At 46.6% G+C, this 20,341-nt stretch overlaps 1 protein-coding gene across 3 annotated transcripts in view; it reads right to left on the bottom strand.

The window, feature by feature from the left end:
- The window catches only part of Myo10 (myosin X), a 207,136-nt gene extending 189,717 nt beyond the window's left edge, over nt 1–17,419 (bottom strand). For 2 of the 3 annotated variants that reach the window (XM_027400037.2, XM_027400038.2), the window contains exon 1: nt 16,930–17,419. In XM_027400037.2, the coding sequence (XP_027255838.1) occupies nt 16,930–16,950 (21 nt within the window). In that variant the 5' untranslated portion in view covers nt 16,951–17,419. The remainder of the gene's footprint in view (nt 1–16,929) is intronic. The other variant, XM_027400040.2, reaches the window with a different exon arrangement.
- Nucleotides 17,420–20,341: the final 2,922 nt, after the last annotated feature.

Below are 20,341 nucleotides of genomic sequence, written 5' to 3'. Positions count from 1 at the left end.
TGGACTTTGCAAAGCACATCAATTCATCGATAGAATGAGCTTGGTATCCTCCCTCCCCCATCATGCAGAAACTGCAATAGGTGAGAATCCCCCCAAGCCTCTACTGCCTCCTTAGCCTCCAAGTCCACCAGAGGTCCGTCAGTACCAGTAAACCACACAGACTTCCATCAGCAAAGGCTGTAATGAGCCACGATCTCTGAAGTGAAGCAATCACAGACCATACACACGCCACTTCTTATCACTAACCTGGATTAACACAGCTAGCAAATAAATACCTGGGGCATGTTTGTTTCAGGTTGAATTGTGTGGTCCCGAGTGTTAAGTCTCAGCTTGGGTGAAGATGTCCTGGCTGAAAAAACTCCACCAGAGGCTCGTGTGTTTGAACACATGTGTGTTTGAACCCTTAGCTGTTGGTGTTGTTTGGAAAGGTCCCAGGAGCCTTTAGAGGTGTCACTATAGGACGTATGTCACTGGGACTGGGCTTTAAGGTTTGGTGTCCTAGCCACCTCTGCTCTCCCAGTGTGGACATAATGTGATCAGCCAGCTTCCTGCAGCCTGCCTGCATTAGTGTAACAAGCTCTATCCCACTGGAACTGTGTCAAAAATCACCCCTTTCTCCATTAAAATGTTTTTGTTGGGGTGTTTTATCACAGCAACAGAAAAGAAACTAATACACTATATAAACAATATACAAAACGTGTGATTCTCAAGTTTATGTAAAAAGATATCTCATTTGTAGCACTTCCAAAGTCAATAAATATCAGAGTAGGGGGCTGGAGAGACTGCTCAGTGGTTAAGAGCACTTGCTTCCTTCCAGAAGACCAGGGTTCAGTTCCCAGGGGCCATGTCAGGTGGCTCAAGCTCCAGGAGATCTGATGCCCTCTTTTGGCCTCCACAAGCACATGCAGACACATGTACACACACACACACACACACACACACACACACACACACACACACACACACACACAGAGTCTTTTTAAAAAACATAAGGTTAAATTAATGTTCTATTAGCCTTCTCCTAGTGGAGAGGAACCAGGCAGAGATAAGCAGAGAAAGAACTCCCACTGAGCCACAAATTAAACCAGGGATCTGAAGAGGCTCCAACTTAAATCCTCTCCTGCCTGAAGATTTGATGAAAGCAGTTGAGGGTGTGAACTTGGGAATCATCTTCCACTTATTTTCAGCGAACAGAAGTGTTGCCAACAGAGTCAGATGCCTTTCCGAGTGATTCATTACTGGGGCTGGCAATAAAAACATCATGCTTCAGGGCTGGAGAGATGGAAGAGCACTGACTGCTCTTCCAGAGGTCCTGAGTTCAATTCCCAGCAACCACATGGTGGCTTACAACCATCCGTTATCAGATCTGGTGTGCAGATATACATGGAAGCAGAATGTTGTATACATAATAAATAAATAAAATCTTAAAAAAAAAACATCATGCTTGGTGAAAATGAACCAGGAGGAAAAAAAAATCACACACTTACTCATCAAAACTGAGAGAAGTGGAAGAGCAAAAGTGTAGAGCTTGCCGACCAGGTTTACTGGCTGCATTCAAATTGCCTGCCTCGTGCATGGTCAGGATTGCTAGCCCCCCGAGTGTTTGGTGATTAACTACAGTAAGCAAACAGCAAGGGGGAAAAAGCCAAAGGAATGGGGCTCACCGATGCCACCCTGTTAGCCTTTGTTCACCCCAGAAAACGCTTGCCAGATTGGTGATGACCTGTGCCCAAATCTGTTCTCAGGATCCAGATGAAAATAATTTCATAAATATCATGAGAAACAGTTTGGGAACAAAGGGAATTAAAATATCCATAGATCTAGAAATACAGCAAGTCAAGAAATATATAGATATTGAAGTGAATGAAGGTCCCAAAATATGGGAAATTGCTTCATCAGGAGGCTTGAGAGAAAGAGAAAGAGAGAGAGAGAGAGAGAGAGAGAGAGAGAGAGAGAGAGAGAGAGAGAGAGAGGCAGGGCCTTAGGGAACATTTGGACAAGCAAGTGTACAATGTTGTGTTGCCCTGTAGAGTCTGGGATGCTTTGAACATATGGAGTTCTTACCCACCATGTACCATCGGTCCTTTCCCACATCTGTACCGACAATCATGATCGTCTTCATATTGACAAATTCCTCAGGGAACTGCTCCAGAATGACAACTGCTATTATCCATAAAAACACATATCTGAGACTGAGCAAAAGACCCAACCTAGCCTAAGGTTGGCTAGACGGAGGCTAAGCTTTACAAAACGTTGGCTAAAAAAAATATCACATCTCGACTGAAATAGTCCTGTTTTGTTTAGTTTTCTGGTAGAAGCTGTGTGAACAGGCAGTTAAGGTACTTGATTGGAAGCTAGTTGTCAAGCCTCCTCCCAAACCTCCCAGCTCTTACCCCAGCCACGAAGGCAATTGCTGGGGAGCAGAGCTAAGCAGTCGCCCAGGACAGAGGAGGGCTGGATAAGGAGCTGCTGCCGCTGTGGTTGCCAAGGTTGGCAAGGCCTGTCTGGGCTCAACAAGCTGCTCCCACTTGTGAAGGACCATCCTGGATGGCAACAATCACCAGTTCGACCCTGCCATCTTCCCCAAGGCTATAGGAGCTGCCAATCAAGCAGCCAGTTCTTGGGATGGTTAGCCAGCCAATCTTGGCTGCTTTAAAGCCTTTGGAGGTGCTGGGGGAGAGTTCAGTCCAGCTGTAGACACTCAAGAGACTTCAATGGTTTCCTTTCTGTTGCTGTTCTTCTTTTCTTTTCTGGCAACTGTTGGGGGTTGAATTTGGGGCCTCAGACATAAAGACAAGCTGTCCATTATTGAGTTATAGTCCCAGCCACTCAAAAGTTTCAGACTAACCTCGGAGGCCTGGAAGAGACTTGCAGTTGGAATGAAATAGTTGCACAAAGAGGAAGAGCTTAACAGCAGCTGGAGGATCCAAAAGGCTTCCAAAGAAGAGAGACCAAGAGCAATGTAAGTCATGAGAGTTGAGAGATGGAAGAGAGCAGACACTATGGGAGACTGTGAATCCTCAAAGGCATCCGAGAGGAAATATGCACACACTGGTCAGAACAGGACATCAGGTATTCCTGCATGGCTTCCCGCTTTATTGCCTTGGGATAGCATTTCTCACTGAGCCAGAAGCTAGGCTGCCTAGCCAGAGAGAGCTCTTGGGCTCCCATCTGTCTCTACCTGACAATACTGGTGGTACAGGAACACACAGCCATGCCTGTCTTTTGATGTAGGTGCTGGGGCTGTGAACACTGATCCTCACATTTGCACACTCTTACCCACTAAGCCAGCTCCCTAGCCCCTATTTCTTTTTAAATGGTAAACTCTGCACTCCTTAAGACAAACACTTCCCAGGCATCATGACCTTCACCGAGGCTCACCTTCAAGAAGCTTACTTAAACATATGCCATTTGTTATTTTTTTTAAATCCACATTGGTAAAAGCAGGATCATTTTCCAAAATGGTTTTCTTCAAACGGTCACTAAATTTCCTTAAATCAACTTTTAATCCAGCGCCCTGGTGAGGAAAAAGGGAACAGACTCAAGGCCCCAAGATGGAGAGGCAGCTGCATGTCACGTCCATAACTAAGCCAACCAGAAGCATCAGGACAGAAGACCAAAGCAACATTTACAAACTGCACACTGACTCAAACAACAACAAACAAAAACAACACAAAACAAAACAACCCCCCCCCCAGCTCCCACACGGCCTCACCCACAGGGGCTCTGCAGCTTACTAGAAATACACAAATAAAAGCCCAGGAAAAAATGATTTTAAAGTCAGTGTGACTGAGCCATCTGTGGATGTTCCCTAGAAACACATAAAACTTGTACTCTAACTACTTTTTGATCATGCCTCTGAAGAGAATCGCTATGTTTATCTGTCACCAACGCCTCCATCACCGGAGCAACCAGCAAGTCTATACTGTCGCTCTGGTTCATGGCACAGCTCCCATTCCTCATTCCCGTTGGTGGCCAATAAGTTCTTCTGAAGTAGCCTCACATGACCGGTGGCTCTGGGCAGAGAAGCACACACATTCTTGACGATGTCCACAGATAATTCACTTTCCACCCGGAGGAATCTTTGAAGAATTTAGGATGCACAGACCCAGGCTCCATTCTGAGAGATAACTTATCTTGCTACAGCATCTCACCAGCACACATCAGCTCCAAAGCTTCGTTTGCATCAGGCTCAGGTGCTGGAGGGTTTTTAAGAAACTCTGAAGACAATAAAAGCCTGAGTGATGTTTCTGACCCCATCATATGACAGTGGATCCAAGGCACACAACATGGCTGTCTGTGGTGAGGAATGAAACAGACATCTCGAAATTTCAAAGACAACATGAAAATAAAAACAAAGTCACACTCTACTGAAAGCCCTCTTAACTCCTTAAAAGGACTTGTCTATTTCAAAGCACACATTATCTCAAAATGTATACAAACCACACACACATAGCCTGAGGCCCATTTGGGCCAAGTTAAAACCGTTTTTTGTTCCCTATTGTTGTCAGTACTGATGGCTTGTGGTTTCACATTTTAATGGTAAAATAGTGAAAAAGGGTAACTTGAGAGAGAGGGCAGCTGTACATTTTATCCTTTACAAATGCAGAGTACTGGATTTGTTTACGGCCCAAAATATTTAATGCCAAAACCCAAACCTCATTTTATAAGTAAGGGTATATTCCACCTGATGCTTTCTTTTTCTTCATCTCTTGAGGGAAAAAGTAATAATGAAGCTGGGGATGTAGCTTAGCTCATAGAGTGCCTGCCCAGCATTTAAAAAATCCTACCATGGAGCCACATATCCCAGGTGGCTACACAGCCAAAATAGCAGCACTTGGGAGGTGGAGGCAGGGCAATCAGGAATTCAAAATCATCATCCAAAGTTACACACAAATTTGAGGCCATCCGGGCGGGGGGTGGGTGGGGATCCTGGCTTTTAAATATTTTATAGATAAAAAGGGTCCTCTGGCCTGTGCAAGACAGCCCTGACCACACATGGTTTTTAACCTACCACACAGAAAGTCCACTTAACAAATCTGCCCCGAGGCCAGAGGGAAATTGTTACAGCTGAAAAAGCTTCATCAAGGAGAGAAACAGGAGACTTTCAGTGGGTCTCCAAGTCTGAAGGGAACTGATACCAAATTTACAGTCTGTGCCCTGAAGCTGAACTTGGCACCAGATTTCGAGACCATCCCTGACTTACAGGCACCTTTAGTGCCGAAGACATTATGGCAGTCAAAACAGGATCCCGATGACCCCATCCTACCAAGACAAGTGTGTGGGAAACAGCAGGGAGGTGCTTTCTGAATCTTATCTTCTCAGAGACACACAAGCAGCACGAGGCGCTGCCTACTGAAGATTCCGGATCTTTACAACAAGCGGTGAGATATGAGAAAAGTCCTGGGTGGCACAGCTTTGGTGAGAGAGTTCACTACCAGTAGCTGTGACTACCTCAAGCCAGGAACCAGGAATACACATGTGCATATACACATGAGCACTGTGCTGGCTAACTTTATGTCAACTAGACACAAGTTGTGGGTGAGGGGGCTCAATTGTGAAAAGCCTTCATAAAACCAGGCTATACACAAGCCTATAGGGCATTTTCTTAATTAGTGACTGATAAGTGACATCACTGCCCATTGCGGGTGGTACCATTCCTGGGGTGGTACTTCTGGGCTTTGAGTTTGAGCACCATGGATTTTGTTGTCCAAGGAGTTAGGTAGTCCTAGAACCAATTTCTCATACATCCCAAGGGAAAACTGAATGTATTTTACACTTAACTGTATAGACTTAAATAAAAGTCCTCATCTCTTTACACTGGGGTGATACCAGCTCACCTACCTGCTGCTCAGACACAAAACTCGCACACACACTCACTCGCACACACGTAGAACAAACAAGAACAGGTACATGCTCTTCATACAAATCAGAGGTAACCCAGATAGAAGATTAGTATGTGGGGAAATCCTTTGCCTCGACTTTGGCATTCAACTTTGGTGGTGAGAGCAGAATACAGGGTGTTCCCTGGGGCTCGGGCCAATCTCTCTGCATAGTGTAATTACAAGGGGAAGGAAGCAAGATGAGGGGGTCTCAATGGAGGCGGCGCAGCAAGCTGACTCAAGAACATGCGGAAAGGATGCAAGCAGGTCAGGTTCCCCAGACAGGACTGAGAAACACAGGGACAGTCCCATCCAGTGAAGTCGGTGGCCCTTACTGAGGCAATGAAAAGTTTTAGAGATCACTCTCTTATGTGATTGTCTCACCTCCAAGTTTTTGTTTTGTCTTCTGCACCAAATACAGCTCGTCTCAAAGCATGGTCCAGAAGCAGTAGAAAAAGACCCTATTCAGTAAGAATTTCTAGGGACACTGCTCCCCCAGTTTCCACAGTGGGCTCCCTCATCAGCCATTCCTCCTACAAGACTCAGGATGAGAGCAACACGAAGACTCCACAGAGCCCTTGTCCACATGTCCCCTTATACAGTATCTCACTCACAAGCTGTGACAAGGTTACCAGTGGGGCACACATTGCTGGAAGCCATCGCTCCCAGCACAGTAGCAAGTCCTTAGATGGAGATTGTCAGTCACATACTCTAGTTTTTCTTGCCATGCCATTTCACCAGGGCAATGCCCTCACTGCCATCAGAACCACGACTGATCCCAACGAGGTTTGGATGCCTTGTTTAAAGAAAGCCCTTTCTGTCTCCATCTTCCTGTGGCAGTGATAGGGGGCAGAAATGTCTTGACCCCTTTTGTTCTGGGTCCCGCAATGTATGCAAGCTTCAGCGTCCATTTGCTTAACTGTCAATTGAACTGGGGTGTTCTCAGGCTATGACACTGACAGAAAAGGAGCACAGTCCCAACAGCCTGGCCACACTGATTCGTTGTATTTCACGATGCACCTGTCTCAGTTGAAGAGACTCATGCTAGGGATTTCTACAATGTAAAATGATGACCAAGAACTCTAGTAGAAAAATCAATGTCAAAGTTTTTGAGGAGATCCAGGGCCAGAGAGACGACTCAGTGGGTACAAGAGCTTGCTGTACAAGCCTGATGGCCCAAATCAAGGGAGAAGACGAGAACTGACACCGTAGAGATGCCCTTTGACCTCTACATTTGCACCATGGGAGGTGGAGGCAGGAAGATCAGGATTCAAGGTCACCTGGCTACATAGCAAGGTAGTCAGTTCAGTGTCAGCCTAGGCAATGAGGAGAGACTCTGTCTCAGGACAAGACAAAAAAAGGTTATATCCTGTTGTGTCTGGATTCATTTACATCACAATCTTGGGTGATGAAATAAATTATAGGGAAGGAAGATGGGAGGTTGAAGGAAAATAAGGAGGAGATGATAAGGAGTACCCAGGGACTGTCAGAACAGTTCTCATGGTGACACTGTGGGCGGTGAAGCACTCACTACACTCTGGGAAACATAACTGAGAGCCACATGTAGAGATGTGTGCACACAGGAGTGAGAGTCTATGAGACCCGGGAAACCAAAGCAAGGTCTCCAGACTATACTGATTTCAGTTCTGAGACTGAACTATTATTGCTTTGGTGCTGAACTACTGTTTTGATACTGAAATATTGTTATGTAAAAGGTCAGCACCAGGGAAACTGAGTGACAGGAAGAGGAAGGGCCTCCTGTACACCCAGGCATTTTATAAAAAAGTGTTTTTGCAACAACAGGGCCTGAACCCAGAGCCTGACACGGCTGAACAAGCATTCTGCCGAGAGCTACGCTCCTAGCCGGTTGGGCAGATTCTAAACCTATACTTCATTACTTTTTAAAGAAATCAGAATAAAACTCCAAAACACACAAGGACAGGACCTGGGATGCGACTTATTTACCAGCACACTGGGATTTTTGAGAAAATCGTGACCCTTTTTTTTTTTTTTTTATGCAGAGAACAACTGTTAGTTAATTACTCAGCGTAAGCACTATTTCCCTAATGCTGAGGGATAGGACATAAGTAAAAGAGCACTTGGTGAAGGGACCCGTGGGAGAGCCTGAAGAAGCCTGAGGCAGAGGGTCCAGCTGTACAGGAATTTGATATATGACTCAAATGTCAAGTGACGGTTGCAAATGTGCACACACATACTGACACATGAGGGCGAATCCGGAGCCCACACAGAATCAACTACAGCACTGATAAAGGTCTGGTTGCTCCACATCACCCAAAGCCATGAGAAGCCATTAGGAAAGAGAAGAGCTGGAGAAGGCCGAAAGCACACTACCGCAGTTCATCTGCAACAGAACAGAAAGGATATAGAGCCATGGTGCCTTGATGCCAGCTTACACCGGCTGATATCCGGAAACATTTGTTGTCACAGCCAGGGAGTTGGTGATACTGATACCCAGTAACTGAGAGGTCAGCAATGAGGCTAAAAACCCTACTATATATGGGACAACCCCCACACACACCCCCACCAACAACAATGTCAACAGTGCCAGGGTTGGCAAGATGTGAAAAGTAGTACACTTGAATTCACCCAGCAATTTGAGCCTGGAAACTACTAGAGGGCAAGTGACCTTGCTGGCCCTTAGCTCTGGCCTCTACCAGTAAATCTAATGAAAGACAAAAGAGATATAGAATCCAGCAGTCTGGTTTGGCTTCTGAGAACTGCTAGCTCACCATATGCACAAGTGGGTTTTAAAAGCATCGCCTCTCTTATGCAGTAATAAATTAAGGGCCAGTCTCAAGGTGAGGACAAGGACAGGTGTCTTCTACCTTCACCCTGCTAAGTCCCCTGCGGTCACATCTGGAGAACAAAGTGTGGGTGAAAATAAACAAGAGGCAAGTTTTAGGAGAGGACAATGGCAGCTCTGTTAGGGAGGTAGGAAGTCTTAACACTTTGATTTCCGAGTCAGTGGGAAGACTTTCTGAGTTAATAAATAATGAACTTAAACATACCTAGATCTCCCAACACATGAATGCGTGCATGCGCACACGGACGCTCGCGCGCGTGCGCGCGCGCGCACACACACACACACACACACACACACACACACACACACACACACACACACACGCACCCTTATTGTGTGTTCATTAAGTCCCCTAATTAAAATAGCAATCACAGACCAACTATGGTAAAGGAAAGGAAATTAAAAGAAGACTATATAAGTCATTCCTCAAACAAATACCCAGAAAAGGTATCTCTTGGTTCCTGTGAAACTTTGACCTCAAACGCACACAAGCATGCCCAGATAGAGAGGAGGGTATGTCAGCAGCCTTGCTGGTAATCGGTCAAGAAAAACTGAAGAGCCAGCTGTGGCAGCACAAATCCATGATCCGGTGCTAACTTCCCCCACCAAGTTGTGCATTTCACTGATTCTAATGAGGAGCTACAAAAGCACACCCACCCCCCGGCTCATAAATACATCATGCCAGTGGCTCATCGGTGCCTCCCACAAGGTGAACTGACACTTTCCGTCAAGCTTATGCAATCAGAGGAGTCCGAGTAAACTTGTGCATTTGCTTTGATCACACACATCCGTGCCTGTGAAATTTCATCTCGAAGAAGTAATCAGACAAGCGTTCAATGGGCTAGGTACCAAAATAAGGTTCAGGTGCTGTTATGGCAGCAAACAGCTAGCAACATCCTGAAAAGAGTCGTGGGATTGATACATCTGCTAAAAGAATGGACAGTGCTACTACAGTTAGACCAGACACCTAGAAAGTCTCCCTCAACTGTGGACTCCTGAGTGTTGTGCGTATCACAAAACAAACAATATCAAGGAAATGAACATCTTGGTCTCTGCTGGAAAATAATATTAATTTTGACTCCCTACTAATAGCATTTACTTGGTGTGTAGTCTCACTGGCAATATCATGGAACTTTCCCAAGAACTCACAATAGAATTTAGCCATTCCATTTTAAGCCTCATTTCTTAATAATTTGAAACCAAACTTTGCCTCTGTGGGAAAGGAACTACACATGAAACACACAAAAAAGTGGCATTTTTCTTTTTGATACCTTAGAAATCACAACGCGGGGGGGGCATTTGCATGGGCCTGTAAGATGGCTCTCAGTGGGAAAAGGTGCCTGTGGCCAAGCGTGTCCACCTGAGTTCAATTCCTGGGACCCACATGGTGGAATGAGAATCAACTTTCACAAATTGTCCCGACCTCTAACATGTGCACATCAGCACTTGCGCAGCCACACTCAAATAAATAAAATGTTTTAGGAGGTCAGGAGATTGTGCAGCAGTCAGGAGCGATTGCTGTGCTTACAGAGGAACCAAGTAGGCTCCCAGCACCCATGTCACCCAGCTCACAAATGATTATAATTCCAGCTCCAGGGGACCCAGAACCTTCTTCTGGCCTCTGTGAGCAGCCACATGTAATGTCACATACATAGAGACATAGACCACACGTGAAAAATAAAGGCAAAAGCGGGAGATGGAATGCACTGGTATAAAGGAAGTGGAAGACAGAGGAGAGGGAGTGTAGGGGGCGGGATAAATAACACCAAAGACCTTCTGAGAGTGATACATGGAAAGCCACTACCCAAGAAGTTTTACATACATAAACAAGAAGAGTTTATACGGAGTTCTCCTATAGCAGGGAAACTATGCCCCTACCATCAGAGCAGCGGTTCTCAACCTGTGGGTCGCAACCCTCCCACAGGGGTCACATATCAGAAATTTTTCATGCGGGAAAATAATGATCACTCCAGCAACTGTCAGAAACTGTGAAACAAATGACCTTACCTTTTCTTTTAATAAACCAGACCCTTCTGGGATGCCTAGGTACCCAGTGCCTAACATGATCTTGCAGCTCTCCTAAGGTGGGGATGGGTACCTTCAGAAACTGTCTTTTAAAGGGACACAGATGCACTTGTCTTCCCTATGTAAAAAGCAAGGCAAGTTAAAAAAAACTGAAATGCTGATTAGCATTCTCCATGGAGTCTTCAATGTTTCTAGGGTGAAACCCACTTGTTACCCAACTCAGAAGTGACTTAGTAAGAGCCTAGGAAAGATAAAGTGATTTTAAGACAAAGGGAACCAAGAGACAGAAATGACAGATGCATGGGGCTTTCAGTGTCTCTGGAAGGACTGATTCTGAAATAATACTGTAATGTGTCCACTTTTTAGCTGCATGACACTAGGCCAATTACTTAACCTCTCTCTCTGCCTTATTTTCTTCATCCATGGAGTATACGTACACAATGAATGAGCTGTACTTACAGGGCTATGTGAATTAAATGAGCGCACAAATGTCAACAGCTCAACAACATGCCTAGTACATGGTAAGTCTCGAACAAACAGTGCCTGTCTTAGTATTATCTTCAAAAAAAAAACTGTAAAATGTTAGAAACATCTCCCCTCAACTCTCTCTTTGTCCTAAAACAAAACAATATATATATATATATATATATATATATATATAAAATCTGCTCTTTAGATGAAACTACCTACTATTCAAAGGTCAACTCCCACCCTCGAGGACTTGAGGACTTTCCTTTCTATGTACACGATGCAGCAGAATGTATTTATATGTAAGATATCTAACTTGTCGTGGTTCAGCTCACTCATTTGAGAAGGGGGAAGTCATGTAAAGTATACAAAGCCACTAGTTGACAAATCCCTCCAAAGATCAAAAGGAGAGAAAACAGGCTCAAGGTAGAGAGTGGGAGGTGGCTGTGGTCGTGACTGCTGGAGTGGGCAGGCAGGACAGCCATCCAAACTTTACACAAAGCAGCAAGTATCAGGTGAGAGCTGCAGGGCTGCACACAGGGCAGCAAGCTAAGAGCTGCAGGGCTGCACACAGGGCAGAGAGCTAAGAGCTGCAGGGCTGCACACAGGGCAGAGAGCTAAGAGCTGCAGGGTTGCACACAGGGAAGAGATTTAAGAGCTGCAGCACTCTGCACACAGGGCAGAGGGCTAAGACCTGCAGGGCTGCAGTGCTGCATACAGGACAGACAGCAAGCAGAAGGTAAGAACTCAATGTGGTGCAAATCTGGAAGAGGGTCGCAAGGTCAGACGGCTTGACAACCAGCTGGAGAACTGCACCTCACCCTAGAAGGGCTGTAAGAACAGGCTATCATCCATATGGAATTCTGGAAGTGCAGAATTTCCAAGAAGTTTCCAGCTTTAAAGGGGGGGAAAATCAAAGCAAATCAATGCAACCAGTCAGGAAACAATCTGGATTACATCTCTCAAGCCTTCCTTGCAACCATGTGTACCTGAATTTACTCACCACCAGAGGCGGCCTCCGCCTCCTCCTCCTCCTTCCCCTCCTCCTCCTCCTCCTCCTCTTTTCTTCTCCACCGTTTCCTCCTACACAGAGGCATCTCATGCACCAGGCTGGCCTCAGACTTCCTATGAAGTTGAGGATGACCTTAGGCTCCTGACTTTCCTGTGGCACCTCCTGAGTGGACTGCAGGCATATGCCACTACTTCCTGTTCTAAGTGTCCTGGCGACCTAACTCAGGCAGGGACTCTCCCAACTCAGCTACGTCCTCAACCTCTCTTATGACTTCTAAGTATAGCTCTGATCACTGACCTTTTAATATCCACCACCTACCACATGTAGTACTTTGTAAACCTTACCTCACATATGCCTAACTTCCAAGCAAGACAGACACTAGAAGCCCCAGAAGGCCTGCTGACCACAGGGATCTCCCAAGTGCTTTGAACCCATGGATGGTTCAGGCTGGAAGGATGCTAGAAATGTGAGGCTTTTGCTGGCCCCTACATGGCTCTTGCACAGCCAGAGGAAATGGTACCAAGCCTCACACAGACTTCACTGGAGACTTGTTCTTCCAAGTCCCCTGCAAATTTGCAACATAATTTTATGTATCAGTCACTCTGGAGCCAAAGTTTTGAAAGGCATTAAAAAGGTACTGCAACCCCACTAGTCCCGAGAGCGGATGAGCACGGTCAAAGTTCGTATGCTCAAGGGTGAAGCCACTTAAAGAGGTTAGATCTGGAAAAGCAAACATTACCCTGTATCTTCACCACTCCAGTTAAACACCGAAGGCCTGGCACAAACCAGTTTCCGCCTGATTCTGAGAGATGTAAGAACATCAGGCCGCATGACATGGGGGAGGCAGGCTTTCCTGGCCTCCTCTGGACAGTACTCTGGGCTAGAACAACTGTCTACTTGCAGCTGTTCCTACAGCTTTGCTGTCCCGGACATGGGGTGGGGGAGACTTGACAACAGAAATTCTTCTGGACTACGCAGACAAGGCAAGAAACTTTAATCTCCTTACAAATCAAGTCTAAGGGGACCCAGCCAATGTCATCAAGTGATGTTACAGACCTCAAGATTTGGTGGGACAAAGGTCCTAAGCACCTCTCCTGCATATTAGGAACTGCTGAGGTGTGGAGCAGATGACAGAAAATATCAATGTGTTGATTTTCTCGTAACAGGAAATGCCACTAGCTCTCTCACAAACACAAAGACTACACTTGTCAGAAGGAAGGAAGAAATAAGTGGGGGTGGGTGGTTGGGGGTCTATTTCTAGCTTAGAATGTTTTCTGAATGACTCCAGGTAACAACTAAAATTATGGTCCCAAGTTAAACAGGAGCGTGTATGTGTGTGACTGTGTGTGTATGTGTGTGTAAATGTGTGTATGTCTATGGTGTGTGTGTGTGTGTAGTGTGTTAAGGCTCAAACTCAGTACCTCTACCACTAAACTATACCTATAGACCTCCTCTGATCATCATTGGGGCTAACTTCTTCTAAGCCATATTGAACCAGACTATAAAAATAGGTTTATCTAGCAAATTTTCATTAATGAGCTGTCTCTTGAAACATTAATGCCTGCTTTCCATATTAATATTTATGTCTATGCAACTTCTACATACTCATTACAAAAAAAATCAATGTGTCTATTTATGTCTTGCTGTTAATCCACACAAAGTCTTATACTTGTACAGCCATTATGCCACAGCTATGCCTAAAATAGAAAGCAGAGAGGTCAGCTCTTTTGGAAATGGTCGATGCCCCATTGTATTCCTCTTGGTTCTGGGGACAGGAACACAGAGCCCACAGAAAACCTCAAAATTTTTACACAACAGTCTTGCCATTTTGCAGCTGAACCTTTGCTATTTACTGTTTTGGGAGTTATTGTTGTTATTGTTGTTTGATTGGTTTGTTTGTTGTGTGTGTGTGTGTGTGTGTGTGTGTGTGTGTGTGTGTGTATTTTATTGCATGTAATTACTTCTGGCTGCAGACATACCTAAACTTTTTAATAACTTTGCAAGAAATGCTGAAAAAATGCAAGCTTTCCTATGCGTGAGCACACGCAATTAGCTCAGGAGAAGCCATAAAAACTTAATGAAGGCCATGAAGAAACTGAAACTTGACTGGGGAGTTTGGCACGCTCCGTTTCACCAATCCTGGAGCGAATTTTGAAGGCAGCAGTGTCAGCTGATTGGCACAAGCCCTGCAAGCTTCCCTGGCCACTGGCCTCTAGCAGGACGCCTGATCCCAGTTAAACTAGGCAAGTGCAGACAAGAAGCACACACAGGAATTAGGACCGTGAGGCAACTGCTTCACTCAGAGCAGCCAAGCTGGGTGTAGTTTTGTGGCTGTAGTGCTATCAGGAACAGCTGCATACATTCTGGGGTGTCACAAGTTGAGAGGAAGGCTGCAAGCATTGAGTGTGAGAATGCCAGAGATGCTGTTCTCTGTGCTACAGGCGAGCACAGACAGCCCCTCCAGCAAAAAGGTGCCTGGCCCACAAGGTCAAAGGTACCCAATTTGCAAAGACCTAGTCCAGGTCTGAGCGGCAGCCAGGATTCACAAATTCTCCCTACTTCCTTGTTATCTGCCTCACACAGTTTATTTATTTATTTATTTTAGTTGCTAGTTTGAGCTTACAATTGTTGGCTAACAAGCAACAAGTCATTGTCTCTAAATCACAGGGAAAAGTTAGCAAAGAAGTGAAGAAGCTCCATAAGCTGGCTGCCCTTGGTCACTATATCATTTCTGTACTTTCTAGTCTGACAGGACAGTGAAACACCTTTACCAAACAGTTAACAAACCGGTGTTCTAAGGCATTAAAGTAAAAGGGTCTATGTTAGGAGTGTGTCTCCAATCATGAGACACCACTGTGTAGCTTTTTCAATGCCCTACTGCTTTGTGTGTTTGTGGTGGGGGGGGGCAGAACTCTGGTGGCTGACTAAGTCACCAGGATAACATAAACACACAAGCAAATAAAAAAAAATAACACCCAGAAATACCAGCCATCAAAGAGACAGGGCTGTGTGTGGATCCAATAACATGTTCTTCAACCTTGGGCTAGCTGACTTACTAATCTTTGGGTTAAGATTCTTCTCTAGAAATAGGAAAAATGAAATAGGTAACCAGTTTAAAAAGAAACAACTTCAATGTTATTCCACGGTCGTTCCGAGTCATGGAGATCTACTCACAAAGAACCAAGGTAAAAAAGGAGCCCTTGAAGTTGCTTAAAAGTTCCCTAACGTGGAGACTGGAACTGCTGTGACATGCTATCATGAAGTTTCAACCACTTGCACTAGGGGGCAGAATTCTACCCAAGGGGAGACCTTGAACTCCTCAGGTTCTCAGGCTTAGGGAGGGAGCCTTGTCGCCCCTCAACAAGTACACACAAATTTTCCAAAACACCACCAAGTTAAGAACTGTTTGCCTTAGACACAGAACCTCAGTTTTCTTATAGATAAAAGCCCAGTCTAGCGGTCATTTACTGTTGCAGAACAACTCCTCTAAGTTCCAGTGACTTCTACAGGCACGAATCAAAAGACCATGAATTAGGAAATGCCATGGGGGGTGGGGTGCCACAATTTTCTATATATTTCTCTTCTTCCTAAGTGACGGATGATTAATTTCTTTCCAGGCTGCCTTTTCAGGGCGAAAGCGACAACCTCTTTGGAAAAAGTCAGTTCGAACATAACACAATACATCACTGTGGCCATTCTAAGTGGCTGCCTAAGAATACAGTAAGTGAACGTCAGACCTTGAAACACTATAGCCAATTAAGTCTGATAAGCAAGTTAGCTAAAGCGGAGGCAAACTCTCACCACTCTGATTTGCTGGAAGATTCCACGACTGTCCCGGATTCACAAAACATCTCCCTGGCTTTCAGCGAAAATCACATCAGTCTCCCTCAAGTCAGCTAAGTTTACTCCGAGCCACTTCAAACCTCTAAACTTATACAGAATTTATTAAATAAACACAACCAAGAAAGGAATCGTGCCAAGAAACCAGAGCGGCTCTCCATCCCAGGGGAAAAGGGAACTTTCAAGTCTCGTCTCAAGTAACTGTGGTGTCCCGCCCTCAAAGACCCTAAAACCGGCATCGGTTTCATCTTCTAAAATAACCTTTGTTTGCCCTAAACGAATTTTATTTAAACTTGAATTCAAGATCTGCCAAAGAATGGCATTAAATACGGGATCTTTCGGTCTCGCGCTCTGCTATTTCCCACAGCCCTGTCGGAGCGCCGCTCGCAGAGCACGAACCCGGGACTTGAAGGCCCGACGAGGCAGAGCGAGCATTGCAACGTTGACTGGACTCTGCCGGCCCGGTTCACACTTGGTTCGCCCGCTCCTCTGGAAGCCACTGCCTCCTGCACAGGAAGCCCGCACATTCGGCAAAGGAAGTCCCAGACCTTTCTTGGAGAAAGGCACGTCCCGGCTGCGCCTTTTACCGCCTTTCCTGCACCCGGGCCGCCGCGGCCCGCAGCTCTCCCCCGCCCGGCGCCCGGGGACTCACCTGGCGCGGAGTGTCAGCCAGCCAGCCACCCACGCCCGGGGACATGCGAGAGCAGGACAAACCCAAACCTGCCTAGGCTTACTCATCCGAGATTCGGGGCCGGCGGAGGGAGTGGGGTTTCAGCAGACTCCCACAAAGTTTCCCCTCCCGGGACGCGCAGGCGCCGGGGCGAGCGCGGGTCGCCCGTCCCGGCATCGGTCTCTTCCGAGTCCTCCCCGCCACTCACCTCGGGGAAGAAGCAGTCCATTGTTCCGGTGCCCGCACCTTCGCGGCGCGGCTGCGGTCGCGGAAGTCAGCGCGGCGGCGGCGGCGGCAGGTCCCAGGAAGCCACGCGTGTCAGTCACGGCGCGCCTCGGGGCGACTGCACCCGCCGCGGAGCCGCCGCGCTGCCATGCCCCGGTCGCCGCTGCTCCTCAGCACCTTTTGTCCGCGTCCCGGACCTCCTCTGTCCCAGCTGCAGCCTTTGTCTCTCCTTCCTCCAAGTTCCTCACTTCTGGGCGAAGTGCTCGCGGGCGGAGAACAGCTGTTGGCACATTCTTCCCGGGCTGGGGGAGGGCGGCAAGGGGCTGGCGACTCGCCTGCTTCCCTCCGCGCTCCGCCGGGGGCGCTCGGTGAGAGCGGGGGCACTGCGGATCACCGGCGCGCCAACAACGGTGAGCGCTCCGGCCCCAGGCGCAGCCGGCTCCTGCCAGCTCCTGGGCTCGCTTACCCCGGTGCTCCGCCCGCCCTGCCCGCAAGCCCCGCCCCCGCCCCAGAACCACGCCTCCATGGGTAGAACCACGCCTACTCTGGAACCTGCCCCGCCCCCCGGGAGCTCCTCCTACAACCTGCCGGGTCTGAGGGCCTGTTCTCCACTACATACAGACCCCGCCTACTCGGGTGCCTGGTCACGCCCATCGTAGCCCAGTCCATAGCCTGCTCAGGCTTCCCATAGGCCGCTCCCTCTCCCAATTTCCACCAGACCACGCCCACCGGATGCTCGGCCACGCCCACAGGAGCCCCGCCTTCAGCGTTCCTCGTGAGCGGCCGGCAAGCCAGCCCCGGCTACCACCTAGACCCAGTTTGAATCCTTGGCAACTCTGCGCTTCTCCCGGATCTTCTCACCACCTGCCTAGGCTCCTTTAGAAGATCCGACTCGTTCCTCTGGCCATAGAGACTAGATAGTTACAGGGGATGGGAGAGGGGCCCGAGGGCGGTGAGTGTCAGCCGCTCCAGGAACCTGCTGCTCCACACGGATCTCATCAGTTCGGCTCTGCCGGTGAGCTAGCGACCCCTGCACAGGAAGCGGAAAACTGAGACGAATCCCAGCTTCTGCAAGCCGCCTTTCCGTGTCGAGTTTCTCTGCTCCAAGTCGGGATAGAAGAAGTTTTTTGTGATAGCTGCCTGGAAATGTTTTGTACACTGGAAAGGGAACGTGTCCTATAGCAACTTACAAATGTACCCCTGGGCGTAAAGAAAACGGCAGATGGAAGGAAGAGGGATGGATGTTCTCTTCCACCGGGAGTCAGTCCTGGTGTGACCACCGAGGGAACTCCTCCAGTTTTAGTGTGGCCAGGAAATCTGGGGATCTGTGGCACAGACTGGAATTCCTAAACATCTGCTTTCCTAACAAGAATCCAGATGGCCCTCCTAAGGTGATACTTGGCCCAGTAGGGAAAGAACGCCAACATCTCTGAGGGAGTTTCCTTCTATAGCAGTTTAGCAGGGCCAGGCCATCCAAACACCAGATCCACGAACCCTTTGAACTGACAGGCTGGGTGTTGCCAGATTCAGGAGCCTGCGAGTTGGTGACTGACAAACTGGAAACAACAGTGAATTGGTTACAGAAGTCTTTACTGACTGCTAGCAGCTCAAGAAGACTCCTTCCCGGAGAGTCTTTCTGGGACACGATACAGCCCTCCTCATCCCCAGCTACACACCCCACCTGGTTAGGTACCCGCTTCTTGGGTTTGTTCCAGATGTTGGAAGACCAGTCTCATTATGACTTTTTCTTGGTGTTCTATCCACCTCCAATTGAGAGAGTGGGAGCTTTTGGAGGAAGAGTCAAGGTGTAACCTAATTTATGATACACATGCTGTGCTGTGCTGTGTGATTGGTTTCTTCCACAGGTTTACAAGAGGATGAAGGAAAGTTAAGATGGAACCAGGATAATTGTCAACAGTTCTCAATATCAAGCAAAGCATTTGGCCAAAGGAGTCCTGCCACCAACTTTGTACAGATATAGCAGCTAAGCAATTAAGCCATTATGACATTAATCTCCACACATCTCTGCAAGAGAAATGACTTAGGGAGCTTGTTGGAGTGTGTGGGTGTGGCTTGGTTCCCAGCATTAGTCCTGCTCCAGACTTGTTGGGCAACCTTGTCTCTGGCCTTTCAGAAGTCACGATCCAAGGCAATACTGGCTAATCAGCTGAAACAGATGTGCTATGCTAATACAACTGTAGGTAACAGAGGAGCCTGGGGCTACCAAACTGCATGGGCACTAAGTACTTTTCCTTCCCTTTTTGCAAATTTAAAATAAAAAACCTAAAGTCTGTTAATTTTTATTTAAGACAGAATCTCAAGTATCCCAAGATATTCCAGAATTCTCTGTGTAGCTTGAGAAGACCTAGAATATCTGATTCTCTTACCTCTATCTACCAAGTTTGGGGCCCCATGTCCCACTCTACCAACTGAGTCATAGCCCCAACCTCAGTTTTTGAAACGAAGCAGTTCAGGCCCATCTCAAACTCAGAATCCTCCTGCCTCAGGCTTCCTGAGCATGTGGGATAACAGGCATGGTCCAACACACTAGGCTTGGTTTGTTGTTTTTAAAGGGCTGTTGTGTTTGTTATTATAATGTAAAGTAACAATAAAGAACTACATGTTAAAATAACTGCATGGTCAAAAATGAAAACTATAGTAAATAAAGTGGTATTGTTTATTTCTTTTTTCAATAGGAAATATTGAGTTATTACATTTGTTTCTGCATTTATTCTGATCTAACATTTTATTTTGGTTGAACAATGATAATCTAGTCTCATGTATACATTTTTATGTATTTTACTATTCTTTCATGTACATATGAAATATTCTTTATACTATATCAGAACAATAAGTACTGCAAAGTATTTATGCAATCATTTTATTTCTTTAAAAAATGTTTAACACTTAGGGCAACATTATAAAAGAGAAACAAAACACAAATGGAACAATAGCCTGGTCCTGAATCCCTGAGGTAGAGTGGGTACCTGGGAATCTGCAATTTAATAAACGCACAGGTAGCCTACCTGAGGCTTGAGAATCCTTGCAGAGTTGGTCAGATTTTCTGTCTGTGTGCATACTCTCAAGAAGGTGGAAAGATAAACCTTAGCAGTAAGACTGTTTGCAGAACAAATAGTGAAGTTATTCTAAGTATTCCGAGCAGGCTACACAACCTCCAAGCCTTAGGGATGGAATAGGTTCCTTGAGGGGCAGTGTTGATTCACAAGGTCTCAGACAAGCCTGACAGAGAAAGGAAGGCACTTTAAGTCAATAGATTTCTAAGAATATCTACTCAAGCTACTTTTCCTGTTTGGTTGGTTGGTTTCTTTAAATTTGAGTTGTTAAAACTTCCTCTTGGGGCTGTACTACTGACTGGACAAAGCTAAAGGTCAACC

The sequence above is a fragment of the Cricetulus griseus genome, chromosome 2 (assembly GCF_003668045.3).
Source record: "Cricetulus griseus strain 17A/GY chromosome 2, alternate assembly CriGri-PICRH-1.0, whole genome shotgun sequence".
In the NCBI taxonomy this organism is placed as follows: Eukaryota; Metazoa; Chordata; class Mammalia; order Rodentia; family Cricetidae; genus Cricetulus; species Cricetulus griseus.
The sequence above is the reverse complement of the archived record's forward strand: the minus strand, read 5'-3'. Positions and strand labels throughout refer to the sequence as shown.